The following is a 19290-nucleotide window of genomic DNA, read 5'->3' as shown; positions in this document are numbered from 1 at the left end:
GTCCCCGTTATAAACCCCGCCTGTGAACTGCCCCATTATACACCCCGCCTGTGAACTGTCCCCGTTATACACCCCGCCTGTGAACTGTCCCCGTTATACACCCCGCCTGTGAACTGTCCCCGTTATACACCCCGCCTGTGAACTGTCCCCGTTATACACCCTGCCTGTGAACTGTCCCCATTATACACCCCGCCTGTGAACTGTCCCTGTTATACACCCCGCCTGTGAACTATCCCCGTTATACACTCCGCCTGTGAACTGTCCCCGTTATACACCCCGCCTGTGAACTGCCCCCGTTATACACCCCGCCTGTGAACTGCCCCGTTATACACCCCGCCTGTGGACTGTCCCCGTTACACACCCTGCCTGTGAACTGTCCCCGTTATAAACCCCGCCTGTGAACTGTCCCCGTTATAAATCCCGCCTGTGAACTGCCCCATCATACACCCCGCCTGTGAACTGTCCCCGTTATACACCCCGCCTGTGAACTGTCCCCGTTATACACCCCGCCTGTGAACTGTCCCCGTTATACACCCCGCCTGTGAACTGGCCCCCGTTATACACCCCGCCTGTGAACTGTCCCCGTTATAAACCCCGCCTGTGAACTGTCCCCGTTATACACCCCGCCTGTGAACTGTCCCCGTTATACACCCCGCCTGTGAACTGCCCCGTTATACACCCCGCCTGTGAACTGTCCCCGTTATACACCCCGCCTGTGAACTACCCCCGTTATACACCCCGCCTGTGAACTGTCCCCGTTATACACCCCGCCTGTGAACTGTCCCCGTTATACACCCCGCCTGTGAACTGTCCCCGTTATACACGCCGCCTGTGAACTGTCCCCATTATACACCCCGCCTGTGAACTGCCCCATTATACACCCCGCCTGTGAACTGTCCCCATTATACACCCCACCTGTGAACTGTCCCCATTATACACCCCGCCTGTGAACTGTCCCCGTTACACACCCGGCCTGTGAACTGTCCCCGTTATACACCCTGCCTGTGAACTGGCCCCCGTTATACACCCCGCCTGTGAACTGTCCCCGTTACACACCCTGCCTGTGAACTGTCCCCCGTTACACACCCTGCCTGTGAACTGTCCCCCGTTACACACCCCGCCTGTGAACTGTCCCCGTTATACACCCCGCCTGTGAACTGTCCCCGTTATACACCCCGCCTGTGAACTGGCCCCCGTTATACACCCCGCCTGTGAACTGTCCCCGTTATAAACCCCGCCTGTGAACTGTCCCCGTTATAAACCCCGCCTGTGAACTGTCCCCGTTTGAACCCCGCCTGTGAACTGCCCCATTATACACCCCGCCTGTGAACTGTCCCCGTTATACACCCCGCCTGTGAACTGTCCCCGTTATACACCCCGCCTGTGAACTGTCCCCGTTATACACCCCGCCTGTGAACTGGCCCCCGTTATACACCCCGCCTGTGAACTGTCCCCGTTACAAACCCCGCCTGTGAACTGTCCCCGTTATAAACCCCGCCTGTGAACTGTCCCCGTTATAAACCCCGCCTGTGAACTGCCCCATTATACACCCCGCCTGTGAACTGTCCCCGTTATACACCCCGCCTGTGAACTGTCCCAGTTATACACCCCGCCTGTGAACTGTCCCCGTTATACACCCCGCCTGTGAACTGGCCCCCGTTATACACCCCGCCTGTGAACTGTCCCCGTTATAAACCCCGCCTGTGAACTGTCCCCGTTATACACCCCGCCTGTGAACTGTCCCCGTTATACACCCCGCCTGTGAACTGTCCCCGTTATACAGCCCGCCTGTGAACTGTCCCCGTTATACACCCTGCCTGTGAACTGTCCCCATTATACACCCCGCCTGTGAACTGTCCCTGTTATACACCCCGCCTGTGAACTATCCCCGTTATACACTCCGCCTGTGAACTGTCCCCGTTATACACCCCGCCTGTGAACTGCCCCCGTTATACACCCCGCCTGTGAACTGCCCCGTTATACACCCCGCCTGTGGACTGTCCCCGTTACACACCCTGCCTGTGAACTGTCCCCGTTATAAACCCCGCCTGTGAACTGTCCCCGTTATAAATCCCGCCTGTGAACTGCCCCATTATACACCCCGCCTGTGAACTGTCCCCGTTATACACCCCGCCTGTGAACTGTCCCCGTTATACACCCCGCCTGTGAACTGTCCCCGTTATACACCCCGCCTGTGAACTGGCCCCCGTTATACACCCCGCCTGTGAACTGTCCCCGTTATAAACCCCGCCTGTGAACTGTCCCCGTTATACACCCCGCCTGTGAACTGTCCCCGTTATACACCCCGCCTGTGAACTGTCCCCGTTATACACCCCGCCTGTGAACTGTCCCCGTTATACACCGTGCCTGTGAACTGTCCCCATTATACACCCCGCCTGTGAACTGTCCCTGTTATACACCCCGCCTGTGAACTGTCCCCGTTATACACTCCGCCTGTGAACTGTCCCCGTTATACACCCCGCCTGTGAACTGCCCCCGTTATACACCCCGCCTGTGAACTGCCCCGTTATACGCCCCGCCTGTGGACTGTCCCCGTTACACACCCTGCCTGTGAACTGTCCCCGTTATACACCCTGCCTGTGAACTGCCCCCGTTATACACCCCGCCTGTGAACAGCCCCCGTTATACACCCTGCCTGTGAACTGTCCCCCGTTACACACCCCGCCTGTGAACTGTCCCCGTTATACACCCCGCCTGTGAACTGGCCCCCGTTATACACCCCGCCTGTGAACTGTCCCCGTTATAAACCCCGCCTGTGAACTGTCCCCGTTATACACCCCGCCTGTGAACTGTCCCCGTTATACACCCCGCCTGTGAACTGTCCCCGTTATACACCCCGCCTGTGAACTGTCCCCGTTATACACCCTGCCTGTGAACTGTCCCCATTATACACCCCGCCTGTGAACTGTCCCTGTTATACACCCCGCCTGTGAACTATCCCCGTTATACACTCCGCCTGTGAACTGTCCCCGTTATACACCCCGCCTGTGAACTGCCCCCGTTATACACCCCGCCTGTGAACTGCCCCGTTATACACCCCGCCTGTGGACTGTCCCCGTTACACACCCTGCCTGTGAACTGTCCCCGTTATAAACCCCGCCTGTGAACTGTCCCCGTTATAAATCCCGCCTGTGAACTGCCCCATTATACACCCCGCCTGTGAACTGTCCCCGTTATACACCCCGCCTGTGAACTGTCCCCGTTATACACCCCGCCTGTGAACTGTCCCCGTTATACACCCCGCCTGTGAACTGGCCCCCGTTATACACCCCGCCTGTGAACTGTCCCCGTTATAAACCCCGCCTGTGAACTGTCCCCGTTATACACCCCGCCTGTGAACTGTCCCCGTTATACACCCCGCCTGTGAACTGTCCCCGTTATACACCCCGCCTGTGAACTGTCCCCGTTATACACCGTGCCTGTGAACTGTCCCCATTATACACCCCGCCTGTGAACTGTCCCTGTTATACACCCCGCCTGTGAACTGTCCCCGTTATACACTCCGCCTGTGAACTGTCCCCGTTATACACCCCGCCTGTGAACTGCCCCCGTTATACACCCCGCCTGTGAACTGCCCCGTTATACGCCCCGCCTGTGGACTGTCCCCGTTACACACCCTGCCTGTGAACTGTCCCCGTTATACACCCTGCCTGTGAACTGCCCCCGTTATACACCCCGCCTGTGAACAGCCCCCGTTATACACCCTGCCTGTGAACTGTCCCCCGTTACACACCCCGCCTGTGAACTGTCCCCGTTATACACCCCGCCTGTGAACTGTCCCCGTTATACACCCCGCCTGTGAACTGGCCCCCGTTATACACCCCGCCTGTGAACTGTCCCCGTTATACACCCCGCCTGTGAACTGTCCCCGTTATGCACCCCGCCTGTGAACTGTCCCCGTTATACGCCCCGCCTGTGAACAGCCCCCGTTATACACCCCGCCTGTGATCTGTCCCCCGTTATACACCCCGCCTGTGAACTGTCCCCGTTACACACCCTGCCTGTGAACTGTCCCCGTTATACACCCCGCCTGTGAACTGTACCCGTTATACACCCCACCTGTGAACAGCCCCCGTTATACACCCCGCCTGTCAACTGTCCCCGTTATACACACCGCCTGTGAACTGTCCCCGTTATACACCCCGCCTGTGAACTGTCCCCGTTATACACCCCGCCTGTGAACTGTCCCCGTTATACACCCCGCCTGTGAACTGTCCCCGTTACACACTCCGCCTGTGAACTGTCCTCATTATACACCCCGCCTGTGAACTGTCCCCGTTATACACCCTGCCTGTGAACTGTCCCCCGTTACACACCCTGCCTGTGAACTGTCCCCCGTTACACACCCCGCCTGTGAACTGTCCCCGTTATACACCCCGCCTGTGAACTGTCCCCGTTATACACTCCGCCTGTGAACTGTCCCCGTTATACACCCCGCCTGTGAACTGTCCCCGTTATACACCCCGCCTGTGAACTGTCCCCCGTTACACACCCCGCCTGTGAACTGTCCCCGTTATACACCCCGCCTGTGAACTGTCCCCATTATACACCCCGCCTGTGAACTGTACCCGTTATACACCCCACCTGTGAACAGCCCCCGTTATACACCCCGTCTGTGAACTGTCCCCGTTATACGCCCCGCCTGTGAACAGCCCCCGTTGTACACCCCGCCTGTGAACTGGCCCCCGTTATACACCCCGCCTGTGAACAGCCCCCGTTATACACCCTGCCTGTGAACTGTCCCCGTTATACACCCCGCCTGTGAACTGTCCCCGTTATACACCCCGCCTGTGAACTGTCCCCGTTATACACCCCGCCTGTGAACTGTCCCCGTTATACACCCCGCCTGTGAACTGCCCCGTTATACACCCTGCCTGTGAACTGTCCCCGTTATACACCCTGCCTGTGAACTGGCCCCCGTTATACACTCCGCCTGTGAACTGTCCCCGTTATACACTCCGCCTGTGAACTGTCCCCATTATACACTCCGCCTGTGAACTGTCCCCGTTATACACTCCGCCTGTGAACTGTCCCCATTATACACCCCGCCTGTGAACTGTCCCCGTTATAAACCCCACCTGTGAACTGTCCCCATTATACACCCCGCCTGTGAACTGTCCCCGTTATAAACCCCGCCTGTGAACTGTCCCCGTTATACACCCCGCCTGTGAACTGTCCCCGTTATACACTCCGCCTGTGAACTGCCCCGTTATACACTCCGCCTGTAAACTGTCCCCGTTATACACCCCGCCTGTGAACTGTACCCGTTATACACTCCGCCTGTGAACTGCCCCGTTATACACCCCGCCTGTGAACTGTCCCCGTTATACACCCCGCCTGTGAACTGTCCCCGTTACACACCCTGCCTGTGAACTGTCCCCATTATACACCCCGCCTGTGAACTGTACCCGTTATACACCCCACCTGTGAACAGCCCCCGTTATACACCCCGTCTGTGAACTGTCCCCGTTATACGCCCCGCCTGTGAACAGCCCCCGTTATACACCCCGCCTGTGAACTGGCCCCCGTTATACACCCCGCCTGTGAACAGCCCCCGTTATACACCCTGACTGTGAACTGTCCCCGTTATACACCCCGCCTGTGAACTGTCCCCGTTATACACCCCGCCTGTGAACTGTCCCCGTTATACACCCCGCCTGTGAACTGTCCCCGTTATACACCCCGCCTGTGAACTGCCCCGTTATACACCCTGCCTGTGAACTGTCCCCGTTATACACCCTGCCTGTGAACTGGCCCCCGTTATACACTCCGCCTGTGAACTGTCCCCGTTATACACTCAGCCTGTGAACTGTCCCCATTAGACACTCCGCCTGTGAACTGTCCCCGTTATACACTCCGCCTGTGAACTGTCCCCATTATACACCCCGCCTGTGAACTGTCCCCGTTATAAAACCCACCTGTGAACTGTCCCCATTATACACCCCGCCTGTGAACTGTCCCCGTTATAAACCCCGCCTGTGAACTGTCCCCGTTATACACCCCGCCTGTGAACTGTCCCCGTTATACACTCCGCCTGTGAACTGCCCCGTTATACACTCCGCCTGTAAACTGTCCCCGTTATACACCCCGCCTGTGAACTGTACCCGTTATACACTCCGCCTGGGAACTGCCCCGTTATACACCCCGCCTGTGAACTGTCCCCGTTATACACCCCGCCTGTGAACTGTCCCCGTTACACACCCTGCCTGTGAACTGTCCCCATTACACACCCTGCCTGTGAACTGTCCCCGTTATACACCCCGCCTGTGAACAGCCCCCGTTATACACCCCGCCTGTGAACTGTCCCCGTTATAAACCCCGCCTGTGAACTGGCCCCCGTTATACACCCCGCCTGTGAACTGTCCCCGTTATACACCCTGCCTGTGAACTGGCCCCCGCTATACACTCCGCCTGTGAACTGGCCCCTGTTATACACTCCGCCTGTGAACTGTCCCCGTTATACACCCCGCCTGTGAACTGTCCCCCGTTACACACCCTGCCTGTGAACTGTCCCCCGTTGCACACCCCGCCTGTGAACTGTCCCCGTTATACACCCCGCCTGTGAACTGTCCCCATTATACACCCCGCCTGTGAACTGTCCCCGTTATACACCCCGCCTGTGAACTGGCCCCCGTTATACACCCCGCCTGTGAACTGTCCCCGTTATAAACCCCGCCTGTGAACTGTCCCCGTTATAAACCCCGCCTGTGAACTGCCCCATTATACACCCCGCCTGTGAACTGTCCCCGTTATATACCCCGCCTGTGAACTGTCCCCGTTATACACCCCGCCTGTGAACTGTCCCCGTTATACACCCCGCCTGTGAACTGGCCCCCGTTATACACCCCGCCTGTGAACTGTCCCCGTTATAAACCCCGCCTGTGAACTGTCCCCGTTCTACACCCCGCCTGTGAACTGTCCCCGTTATACACCCCGCCTGTGAACTGTCCCCGTTATACACCCCGCCTGTGAACTGTCCCCGTTATACACCCCGCCTGTGAACTGTCCCCGTTATACACCCGGCCTGTGAACTGTCCCCATTATACACCCCGCCTGTGAACTGTCCCCATTATACACCCCGCCTGTGAACTGTCCCCGTTACACACCCCGCCTGTGAACTGTCCCCGTTATACACCCTGCCTGTGAACTGGCCCCCGTTATACACCCCGCCTGTGAACTGTCCCCGTTACACACCCTGCCTGTGAACTGACCCCGTTACACACCCTGCCTGTGAACTGTCCCCCGTTACACACCCCGCCTGTGAACTGTCCCCGTTATACACCCCGCCTGTGAACTGTCCCCATTATACACCCCGCCTGTGAACTGTCCCCGTTATACACCCCGCCTGTGAACTGGCCCCCGTTATACACCCCGCCTGTGAACTGTCCCCGTTATAAACCCCGCCTGTGAACTGTCCCCGTTATAAACCCCGCCTGTGAACTGCCCCATTATACACCCCGCCTGTGAACTGTCCCCGTTATACACCCCGCCTGTGAACTGTCCCCGTTATACACCCCGCCTGTGAACTGTCCCCGTTATACACCCCGCCTGTGAACTGGCCCCCGTTATACACCCCGCCTGTGAACTGTCCCCGTTATAAACCCCGCCTGTGAACTGTCCCCGTTATACACCCCGCCTGTGAACTGTCCCCGTTATACACCCCGCCTGTGAACTGTCCCCGTTATACACCCCGCCTGTGAACTGTCCCCATTATACACCCCGCCTGTGAACTGTCCCCATTATACACCCCGCCTGTGAACTGTCCCCGTTATACACTCCGCCTGTGAACTGTCCCCGTTATACACCCCGCCTGTGAACTGTACCCGTTGTACACTCCGCCTGTGAACTGTCCCCATTATACACCCCGCCTGTGAACTGTCCCCGTTATACACCCCGTCTGTGAACTGTCCCCATTGTACACCCCGCCTGTGAACTGTCCCCATTATACACCCCGCCTGTGAACTGTCCCCGTTATACACTCCGCCTGTGAACTGTCCCCGTTATACACCCCGCCTGTGAACTGTCCCCATTATACACCCCGCCTGTGAACTGTCCCCATTATACACCCCGCCTGTAAACTGTCCCCATTATACACCCCGCCTGTGAACTGTCCCCGTTATACACCCCGCCTGTGAACTGTCCCCATTATACACCCCGCCTGTGAACTGTCCCCATTATACACCCCGCCTGTGAACTGTCCCCATTATACACCCCGCCTGTGAAGTGTCCCCATTATACACCCCGCCTGTGAACTGTCCCCGTTATACACCCCGCCTGTGGACTGTCCACGTTATACGCCCCGCCTGTGAACTGTCCCCGTTATACACCCCGCCTGTGAACTGTACCCATTATACACCCCGCCTGTGAACTGTACCCGTTATACACCCGACCTGTGAACTGCCCCCGTTATACACCCGACCTGTGAACAGCCCCCGTTATACACCCCGCCTGTGAACTGTCCCCGTTACACACCCTGCCTGTGAACTGTCCCCGTTATACACCCCGCCTGTGAACTGCCCCCGTTATACACCCCGCCTGTGAACAGCCCCCGTTATACACCCTGCCTGTGAACTGTCCCCATTATACACCCCACCTGTGAACAGCCCGTTATACATCCCGCCTGTGAACTGTCCCCGTTACACACCCTGCCTGTGAACTGTCCCCCGTTACACACCCCGCCTGTGAACTGTCCCCGTTACACACCCTGCCTGTGAACTGTCCCCCGTTACACACCCCGCCTGTGAACTGGCCCCCGTTATACACCCTGCCTGTGAACTGTCCCCGTTATACACCCCGCCTGTGATCTGTCCCCGTTATACACTCCGCCTGTGAACTGTCCCCATTATACACCCCGCCTGTGAACTGGCCCCCGTTATACACCCTGCCTGTGAACTGTCCCCGTTATACACCCCGCCTGTGATCTGTCCCCGTTATGCACCCCGCCTGTGAACTGGCCCCCGTTATACACTCCGCCTGTGAACTGTCCCCGTTATACACTCCGCCTGTGAACTGGCCCCCGTTATACACCCTGCCTGTGAACTGTCCCCGTTATACACCCCGCCTGTGATCTGTCCCCGTTATACACTCCGCCTGTGAACTGTCCCCATTATACACCCCGCCTGTGAACTGGCCCCCGTTATACACTCCGCCTGTGAACTGTCCCCGTTATACACCCTGCCTGTGAACTGTCCCCGTTATACACTCCGCCTGTGAACTGTCCCCATTATACACCCCGCCTGTGAACTGTCCCCGTTATACACTCCGCCTGTGAACTGTCCCCATTATACACCCCGCCTGTGAACTGTCCCCGTCATAAACCCCGCCTGTGAACTGTCCCCATTATACAACGCGCCTGTGAACTGTCCCCGTTATACACCCTGCCTGTGAACTGTCCCCATTATACACCCCGCCTGTGAACTGTACCCGTTATACACCCCACCTGTGAACAGCCCCTGTTATACATCCCGCCTGTGAACTGTCCCCGTTACACACCCTGCCTGTGAACTGTCCCCCGTTACACACCCCGCCTGTGAACTGTCCCCGTTACACACCCTGCCTGTGAACTGTCCCCCGTTACACACCCCGCCTGTGAACTGGCCCCCGTTATACACCCTGCCTGTGAACTGTCCCCGTTATACACACCGCCTGTGATCTGTCCCCGTTATACACTCCGCCTGTGAACTGTCCCCATTATACACCCCGCCTGTGAACTGGCCCCCGTTATACACCCTGCCTGTGAACTGTCCCCGTTATACACCCCGCCTGTGATCTGTCCCCGTTATACACCCCGCCTGTGAACTGGCCCCCGTTATACACTCCGCCTGTGAACTGTCCCCGTTACACACTCCCCCTGTGAACTGTCCCCGTTATACACTCCGCCTGTGAACTGTCCCCATTATACACCCCGCCTGTGAACTGTCCCCGTTATAAACCCCGCCTGTGAACTGTCCCCATTATACAACGCGCCTGTGAACTGTCCCCGTTATAAACCCCACCTGTGAACTGTCCCCGTTATACACCCCGCCTGTGAACTGTCCCCGTTATACACCCTGCCTGTGAACTGCCCCGTTATACACCCCGCCTGTGAACTGTCCCCGTTATACACACCGCCTGTGAACTGTCCCCGTTATACACCCCGCATGTGAACTGTCCCCGTTATACACCCAGCCTGTGAACTGTCCCCATTATACACCCCGCCTGTGAACTGTCCCCGTTATACACTCCGCCTGTGAACTGCCCCCGTTACACACCCTGCCTGTGAACTGTCCCCGTTATACACCCCGCCTGTGAACTGTCCCCGTTATACACCCCGCCTGTGAACTGTCCCCGTTATACACTCCGCCTGTGAACTGCCCCCGTTACACACCCTGCCTGTGAACTGTCCCCGTTATACACCCCGCCTGTGAACTGTCCCCATTATACACCCCGCCTGTGAACTGTCCCCGTTATACACCCCGCCTGTGAACTGTACCCGTTATACGCCCCGCCTGTGAACTGTCCCCGTTACACACCCTGCCTGTGAACTGTCCCCGTTATACACCCTGCCTGTGAACTGTCCCCGTTATACACTCCGCCTGTGAACTGCCCCGTTATACACCCCGCCTGTGAACTGTCCCAGTTATACACCCTGCCTGTGAACTGTCCCCGTTATACACTCCGCCTGTGAACTGCCCCGTTATACACCCCGCCTGTGAACTGTCCCAGTTACACACCCTGCCTGTGAACTGTCCCCATTACACACCCTGCCTGTGAACTGTCCCCGTTATACACCCCGCCTGTGAACTGTCCCCGTTACACACCCTGCCTGTGAACTGTCTCCGTTATACACCCCGCCTGTGAACAGCCCCCGTTATACACCCCGCCTGTGAACTGTCCCCGTTATAAACCCCGCCTGTGAGCTGCCCCGTTATACAACCCGCCTGTGAACTGTCCCCGTTACACACCCTGCCTGTGAACTGTCCCCGTTATACACCCCGCCTGTGAACTGTCCCCGTTACACACCCTGCCTGTGAACTGTCCCCGTTATACACCCCGCCTGTGAACAGCCCCCGTTATACACCCCGCCTGTGAACTGTCCCCGTTATAAACCCCGCCTGTGAACTGGCCCCCGTTATACACCCCGCCTGTGAACTGTCCCCGTTATACACCCTGCCTGTGAACTGGCCCCCGTTATACACTCCGCCTGTGAACTGGCCCCTGTTATACACTCCGCCTGTGAACTGTCCCCGTTATACACCCCGCCTGTGAACTGTCCCCGTTATACACCCCGCCTGTGAACTGCCCCCGTTACACACCCCGCCTGTGAACTGTCCCCGTTATACACCCCGCCTGTGAACTGTCCCCGTTATAAACCCCGCCTGTGAACTGTCCCCGTTATACACTCCGCCTGTGAACTGTCCCCGTTATACACGCCGCCTGTGAACTGGCCCCCGTTATACACCCCGCCTGTGAACTGTCCCCGTTATACACGCCGCCTGTGAACTGGCCCCCGTTATACACCCCACCTGTGAACTGTCCCCGTTATACACCCCGCCTGTGAACTGTCCCCATGATACACCCCGCCTGTGAACTGTCCCCGTTATACACACCGCCTGTGAACTGTCCCCATTATACACCCCGCCTGTGAACTGTCCCCGTTATACACCCCGCCTGTGAACTGTCCCCGTTATACACCCCGCCTGTGAACTGTCCCCATTATACACCCCGCCTGTGAACTGTCCCCGTTATACACTCCGCCTGTGAACTGTCCCCATTATACACCCCGCCTGTGAACTGTCCCCGTTATACACCCCGCCTGTGAACTGGCCCCCGTTATACACCCCGCCTGTGAACAGCCCCCATTATACACTCCGCCTGTGAACTGCCCCCGTTACACACCCCGCCTGTGAACTGCCCCCGTTACACACCCTGCCTGTGAACTGTCCCCATTATACACCCCGCCTGTGAACAGCCCCCGTTATACACCCCATCCGTGAACTGTCCCCGTTATACACCCCGCCTGTGAACTGCCCCCGTTATACACCCCGCCTGTGAACTGTCCCCGTTATACACCCCGCCTGTGAACTGTCCCCGTTATACACCCCGCCTGTGAACTGTCCCCGTTATACACCTCGCCTGTGAACTGTCCCCGTTATACACCCCGCCTGTGAACTGCCCCGTTCTACACCCCGCCTGTGAACTGCCCCCGTTATACACCCCGCCTGTGGACTGTCCCCGTTATACACCCCGCCTGTGAACTGGCCCCCGTTATACACCCTGCCTGTGAACTGTCCCCGTTATACACCCCGCCTGTGAACTGCCCCCGTTATACACCCCGCCTGTGAACTGTCCCCGTTATACACCCCGCCTGTGAACTGCCCCCGTTATACACCCGCTCGATTCACAGAATCACAGAAACCCCACAGTGCAGATAGAGGCCATTTTGGCCCATCGAGCCTGCACCGACACATATCCCACCCGATCCCCGTAACCCCTACACCAACACATATCCCACCCTATCCCCGTAACCCCACGTATTTAATCCCCCTAACACTAAGGGTCAATTTATCATAGCCAATCAACCTAACCCGCACATCTTTGGACGGTGGGAGGAAACCGGAGCACCCGGAGGAAACCCACGCAAACACAGGGAGAATGTGCAAACTCCACGCAGACAGTCACCCGAGGCCGGATTCGAACCCGGGTCCCTGGCGCTGTGAGGCAACAGTGCTAACCACTCTGCCACCGTGCCACCGGTTCTCTTTTCTTTTGACATCAATGGATTGGAGAATCGGACAAAGTGTAAAATGGACGGCCAATTCACAACCGCCAGTATTTTGCCCATGACCCCTCCATAATTTTGACTTACCTTGAGCAATGCCAATGGGTGATCCACTACTGACTTAATTATCACTGTTTGGTTTGGTTGTAAAGGTTACCAATACAATACCATGAGACTAATATTTCACTAGATAGTCACACAAAGCTCATTTCACAGTTGCATTAAAACGCAATCATCAATTCTGAAGACCTGGATTGGGCTGAGATCAACAAAGTAACCCTGGGTAAGGCAATGTTGCCCCATTTCCACTGCATCTCCTCAGATATCCAGTTTTCACACAACAACCAATTTCAAGTAGGAATTATTTTTAATGAAAATATCAGTCCATGTTCGTGGCTAAAAATCTGCAAGTATATGATTATAAACCCACTCAAATCCTGCAGAGCCACACTGAGATTATTGAAGCAGAGTATTCACGATGAATATCCAGGATGGGTGTAACTGAGCCAAGCACACCACAGCCCTGGAATTAAGAGACACTGCTCCCAGCGTAGAGGCTTGCTGGGCCAGGATACAGATCGCAGAGCTGGGCGATTATGTGAGTGACTGGAAAATTGATAGCACTGCAAACTGACAGCCCGGTCAAGGAAGACTTCACATCGGGAGTGCAGTCTTGCAATTTCAGGATTGATATATATTTACGTCCAAATCAATACACGTGGCAGGGAAGAATAAATTCTACCAACTCTAAAATCAAACACTACAAATAACTAGACATAAAGCTTAGAAGAGGAATTAAAAAATGTAAGAACAAGTTCTTGTAAGTTCAGTAAATCAATTTTTAATCAATATATATCTATATTTTTTACAAATGATCTTTTTATTTTAAGGAACTTCTACTCACCTACAGTATCACAGGGCTCATCTTTATGTACACAGAAGTCAGTCCTGCAAATAAATGGGAAGAGAGAATAACTTTCTGAAGATAAATCCTTTACTCATCCCTGACACAACTAAACAACAGGACAGCATTAGTCCACACTGGACACTGATGTTTGTTAAATGATTAACTAAAACCCTGCTTTTGATATGGTTCCAGTTTAAGTTAATCTTCACCCCCCTCCCCACCTGTGTTGTCACTCTGGGTGTTAGTGGGGTGGGTGGGTGTCTGCGGGGTGGGTGGGGGGGCGGGTGTTAGTGGGGTGGGTGGGGGATGTGTTAGTGGGGTGGAGTGGGTGGGTGGGTGTTAGTGGGTGGGTGGGGGGTGTTAGTGGGGTGGGTGGGGGGGTGTTAGTGGGGTGGGTGGGTGGGTGTTAGTGGGTGGGTGGGGGGTTGTTAGTGGGGTGGGTGGTGGGGGTGTTAGTGGGGTGGGTGGGTGTTAGTGGGGTGGGTGGGGTGGGTGGTGGGGGCGGGTGTTAGTGAGGTTGGCGGGTGTGCGGGCAGATGCTAGTGGGGTGGGTGGTGGGGGTGGGTGTTAGTGGGGTGGGTGGGGGGTGTTAGTGGGGTTGGCGGGGGGTGTTAGTGAGGTTGGCGGGTGTGCGGGCAGATGCTAGTGGGGTGGGTGGTGGGGGCGGGTGTTAGTGGGGCGGGTGGGGGATGTGTTAGTGGGGTGGAGTGGGTGGGTGGGTGTTAGTGGGTGGGTGGGGGGTGTTAGTGGGGTGGGTGGGGGGGTGTTAGTGGGGTGGGTGGGTGGGTGTTAGTGGGTGGGTGGGGGGGTGTTAGCGGGGTGGGTGGTGGGGGGTGTTAGTGGGGTGGGTGGGGGGGGCGGGTGTTAGTGGGGTGGGTGGTGGGGGCGGGTGTTAGTGAGGTTGGCGGGTGTGCGGGCAGATGCTAGTGGGGTGGGTGGTGGGGGCGGGTGTTAGTGGGGTGGGTGGGGGGTGTTAGTGGGGTTGGCGGGGGGTGTTAGTGGGGTTGGCGGGTGTGCGGGCAGATGCTAGTGGGGTGGGTGGTGGGGGCGGGTGTTAGTGGGGTTGGCGGGGGGTGTTAGTGGGGTTGGCGGGTGTACGGGCAGATGCTAGTGGGGTGGGTGTTAGTGGGCTGTGCATTGAGATGCCACCTCACAAGGTTCTGTCCTGCAATCTGCTCTAAGATAAGGATGAAATATGTAACAATAAAAAATAAAATATAGAAAAAGAGAAACGGAAAACAAAATGGAAGAATTTTTTGTGACTAGATTTTTTATTCAATTTTATATCAAATTTCATTATCACAATAAGATGTCTACTCCCAACATCCATCAACTTTATTCTAACATCTATAGAAGGCAGGTGGGTAATTGGGAGCCATTTTACCCGTCACCTGAGTGTGTTTGCCTTCAGGGCTCAGAGATGAATTTCCCCGAGTTCTGGCCTAAGTCTGTCTCTCTCCGTGTTTTCCAGGAGATTGGGCAGCTGTTTGTATGGACCCGAGAGAGATGGTGTGTGTAAAGTTACACCATGCCAGGACGGGACAGCCGTGATGGACCAGCTGGTCTTTTCCTGTCCACATGTTGGTATTTCTGAGCCATTCAATGTAAACCACAATAAATATGGGTTTAGCTGAAAAAGGAGGGGCGAGAGATTCCGGGTTCGAAAGGGAGCTGTACTTTGAGTTTCAGATTATGTTTCAAAAGATGAAAAAGGTCCCTTCAAGTCCTAATATGAACCTGAATAACAGGAGGAGCATGGCGCTCTTTCCTTCTTGCCACTTGTTTAGTTCTTAAAGCAGCAAGGTTTCTTGAACGCTCCTTTGGTTTGGCCAATGCCCCATCCAATTCCCCGCTCTGGACCATGGTTGCTTAACTGCACAAGTGGAGCTTTAGCCACGCTTCCTTCCTTCTACCATGGTAACCAGAACTGTGCACAGTACTCCAGCCCCACCAGAGCACTGGACAGCTGCCACATGCACTCAAAATATTTGAAGTCAGCTGATTTGGTGATATAACCCAGCATCCGGGTCACGTTATCTGTTGCTCGGCACTCTGTATAAACGTGGTGGATGAGGGATCAATTAATACCGATAGCTCTCTTCCCACTTCTCCCTTGGAAAATTCTATCCCACAGATGGAATACATATACTTCCAGATTTTACTTTAAAGATGCAATAACTTTTATCAAACTTAATTTGACACCAATTACCTACTGCAAACCCTACTGAGCTCTTCTCGATGATCTGAGCCTCAGAGTCCATAGTCTCTCCTAGATTTCTTCACATGCAGATTTAACTACTTGCACTGAAACTACAAATCCAGGGCCTAGAATTTCAGTATAGCCAGTTTTGGGGCGCTAACATTAGCGCCCGCCCGAAGTTAGCGCCCGCCCCAAAGTTGCGCCCCCTTGCCGGAAATTCAGTCGCTTCGCCCTAAGAGGTTGCTGGAGCGCTAAAAGAGGCGTTCCACTACTATCTTTAGGCGCTAAGCCGGCGGTGCAGAGGGATAGCGCCGAGGCGGGGCGCAGCGCGGGTGCGGTCATTTTTTGATTGACAGTAGACCCCGTGGCGCCGACCAGCTCTTAAAGGGGGAAGGGACGATTTGGTCTGCTGCCACGCCCTGCACACTGCAGCTTTGCAAATAGGCCTCAACAATGCTGCTCAGCCCCAGGGAGTCATGGCAACGCCAGAGAAGGCCCGTGAGCGTGCCCTGCGCTTCTCAGAGCGTGATCTGGGAATAATGGTGACAGCTCTGGAGAAGAGGCGCAGGATCTTGTTCCAAGAGACTGGGAGGAATCCGACCCACCAAGAATACACCAGAGCCTGGAAGCAGATCGCCAACAGGGTGACGGTCACCGGCGATGCCCCCAGGACCCACACCCAATGTCGGAAAAAATACAACGACCTGACCAGGATTGTCAGGGTGAGTACCCTTTCCAGTCTCCTCCTCATTCTTGCATGTACACCTGACGTGATGGGCAAAGGGACCTGAAAGGCCTAATGGCCAGCCCTCAGCCAGCAGCTTTGGGACAGTCATGAGCATCAATTGCCCATTCTGCACTCTACACTCTGGCCAAGCTATTCCACCATGGGAGGCAGTGCACAGTACATCAGGGCTACACTCTGGCCAAGCAATTCCACCATGGGAGGCAGTGCACAGTACATCAGGGCTACACTCTGGCCAAGCTATTCCACCATGGGAGGCAGTGCACACTACATCAGGGCTACACTCCGTACTTACAGCCCGTCCTTTCTCTTGCAGGCTAAACTTGCCAATAATCGCCAGGCCCGTGCCAGGGCCAGGGGAGGCCGCGCCAAGCTGCAGAAGCTCACTCCCCTGGAGGAGCGCGTGAGTGGGCTCATGGGAGCCCGGCTGATCGTGCCCACAGCGTGCGGAGTAGCCGACCCTCCACTACCCGGCAATGGTAAGGACCTCGCCTTTTGGCCCTCTCGCGTCGCACTTGCGCATCCGAGCTACCTCCTTTGCCACTGTCCCACCAATGCGCTGAATGCCACCAGTCCTGACTCCCTCGCTGACGCCGTCTCCTCACTCTGAAGCTACTCTTGTGTATTCCTGCTTTCAGCTGGTGACGACCAGGTCCCTGAAGCTGCCAGTGACAGCCCCTCCGAGCAGGAGGAGGAGGAGCAAGAGCAAGCCGGACCATCAGGGGAACACTCAGGTCCCGCAGGAGAGGACGAAATGATTGACACGTCCTCACTGGACGAGTGCCTGAACCAACTGTCGCAGGGGATTGCAGCTGCTGGGACCAATGGCGTCCAGCCACCCAGGAGCCCTGCGCGTGGGCCGCGGCCTTCCCCCCAAAGGGGGGAAGGATCAGAGGGGAGTGCAGTTGATCGGGACACTCGCCGCCACCAACGTGGCAAGGTTCCCCTAGTTCGGTCCCCTGCTCCCCAGCGGGAGAGTCCCGACACCAGTCCTGACACCTTCACCTCGGAGGAGGCGCGGAAGCTGGGCAAGATGGCCGAGGATTCGGACCGGCGCCACACGGAGCTCATGCGCGTGGTGGGGCGCATGCCTGAGGCCATCGAGTCGCTGGCGACCAGTGTGCGCGAGTTCGGGGCATCAACTGCCGCGAGTGGCCGCATGCTCACTGATGCCGTCAAGTCCCTGGCGGGTGTGATGCGGGCGCACACCAGGACAACAGGGGCACTCACTGCTGCCACACGCGCTGTCTCAGGCAGGCATCGCCAGGGCACCCGCCGCGCTGCAGCATCCCAGCGAGCCGCCCCTCGGCTGATTGGTGCGGATCCTGCAGTGCGGGCCCGGCCGAGTGCCAGCACGCCACAGCACCAGCCAGCGTATCCCAGACGCCAGCTTGCCCACATTGCACCATCCGTCGCCGCCACTCCCCCACTGGGGCGTCAAGGGCAAGCGGCTGGAGCTGATGGTGGCCAGGCTCAGGTGCGCCACTCAGCAGCCGGCCCCTCGAGGCCCAAAGGCCGTGTAGGCCGCCCCCCAAGGGCATCTGGCGGAAGGACATCTGAGCCTCAGGCGCCTTCCCCCAGCCTCGCAGCAGCCACTGGGCAGAGCTTGCGAAGGAGCAGCAGGCCGGGCAGGGGAGGCAAAAGGCTGGACAAGGTCTCGCCCTCGCGGGCCACTCAGTAGAGGGTGTGGCCAGCTTTCGTTTTATATGGCGGTGGCCATCTTTCTTTTGCCCATGGTTGTTTGGTTCGTGGGCTTATTTTTTGCGTTAAGGCCGAGGTTGAGGCCAGGTTTGCACAAATGTGGATTTACTCCTCCCCAGTTTGTGGGAGTGAGTCGTTTGTTGGGCTTTTTGTGGGGCCCGTTGATTGTTTTTGGGGATTCATGTGGGAAGTGGTTTTCATTTTTGTGTAATAAATAATTATCTTTATTCATAGAGTCTCCATGGTTGTTCTTGTTACTGTTTGTTGGCTTCGCCGGCTGAGGGCTTGCGGAGCGGCTGCATTCATCTTCCCTCATGGCCACAAGGCATTCCCTGACAGGGGGCTTAGAAGTAACGTGTAATAAGGTGGCGTCGCGCGACCCTTGGCCCTGGTCGCTCCCTCCTGGGAACGTACTCCTGCTCCTCCTCCTCCTCCTCCTGCTCCTCCTCCTGAGGTGGTGGTCCAACGTCAGGTGGCAGTGCCTGAGTCCTGCGGATAGCCAGGTTGTGTAGCATGCAGCAAACTACCACAAATTGGGAGACCCGGTCCGGCGAATACTGCAGAGATCCTCCGGAGCGATCAAGGCAGCGGAACCGCTGCTTGAGGACCCCAATAGTTTGCTCGATGATGTTGCGGGTGGTTTGATGGCTCTCGTTGTATGGCTCTTCAGCAGCAGTCCTGGGCGCGCGGAGCGGGGTCATGAGCCAGGTACACAAAGGATAGCCTTTGTCCCCGAGTAGCCATCCTCTTGGGGGAGGCTGTGCCTCGAACATGTCATGCACAGTACTCTGCCGCAGGATAAACGCATCGTGGCTGCTGCCTGGAAAGCTGGCATTGACAGCCATGATGCGCTGCTTGTGGTCACACACCAGCTGCACATTCAGAGAATGGTAGCCCTTCCTGTTGCGATACTGCTCGCCATGCTCCAGAGGTGCCCGCAAAGCCACATGCGTACA

General features: G+C 56.6%; 1 protein-coding gene across 1 annotated transcript in view; it reads right to left on the bottom strand.

Moving 5' to 3' along the window:
- The window catches only part of adamts17 (ADAM metallopeptidase with thrombospondin type 1 motif, 17), an 821255-nt gene that overhangs the window by 620610 nt on the left and 181355 nt on the right, over positions 1–19290 (bottom strand). The window contains exon 6 of the mRNA XM_085968920.1: positions 13686–13729. Coding sequence (XP_085825046.1) covers positions 13686–13729 — 44 coding nt within the window. The remainder of the gene's footprint in view (positions 1–13685; positions 13730–19290) is intronic.

The sequence above is a fragment of the Somniosus microcephalus genome, chromosome 27, assembly GCF_052327205.1.
Source record: "Somniosus microcephalus isolate GS21.2 chromosome 27, FLI_Smic_1.0, whole genome shotgun sequence".
NCBI classification, from domain to species: domain Eukaryota; kingdom Metazoa; phylum Chordata; class Chondrichthyes; order Squaliformes; family Somniosidae; genus Somniosus; species Somniosus microcephalus.
This window is presented reverse-complemented; position numbering and strand designations above follow the sequence as displayed.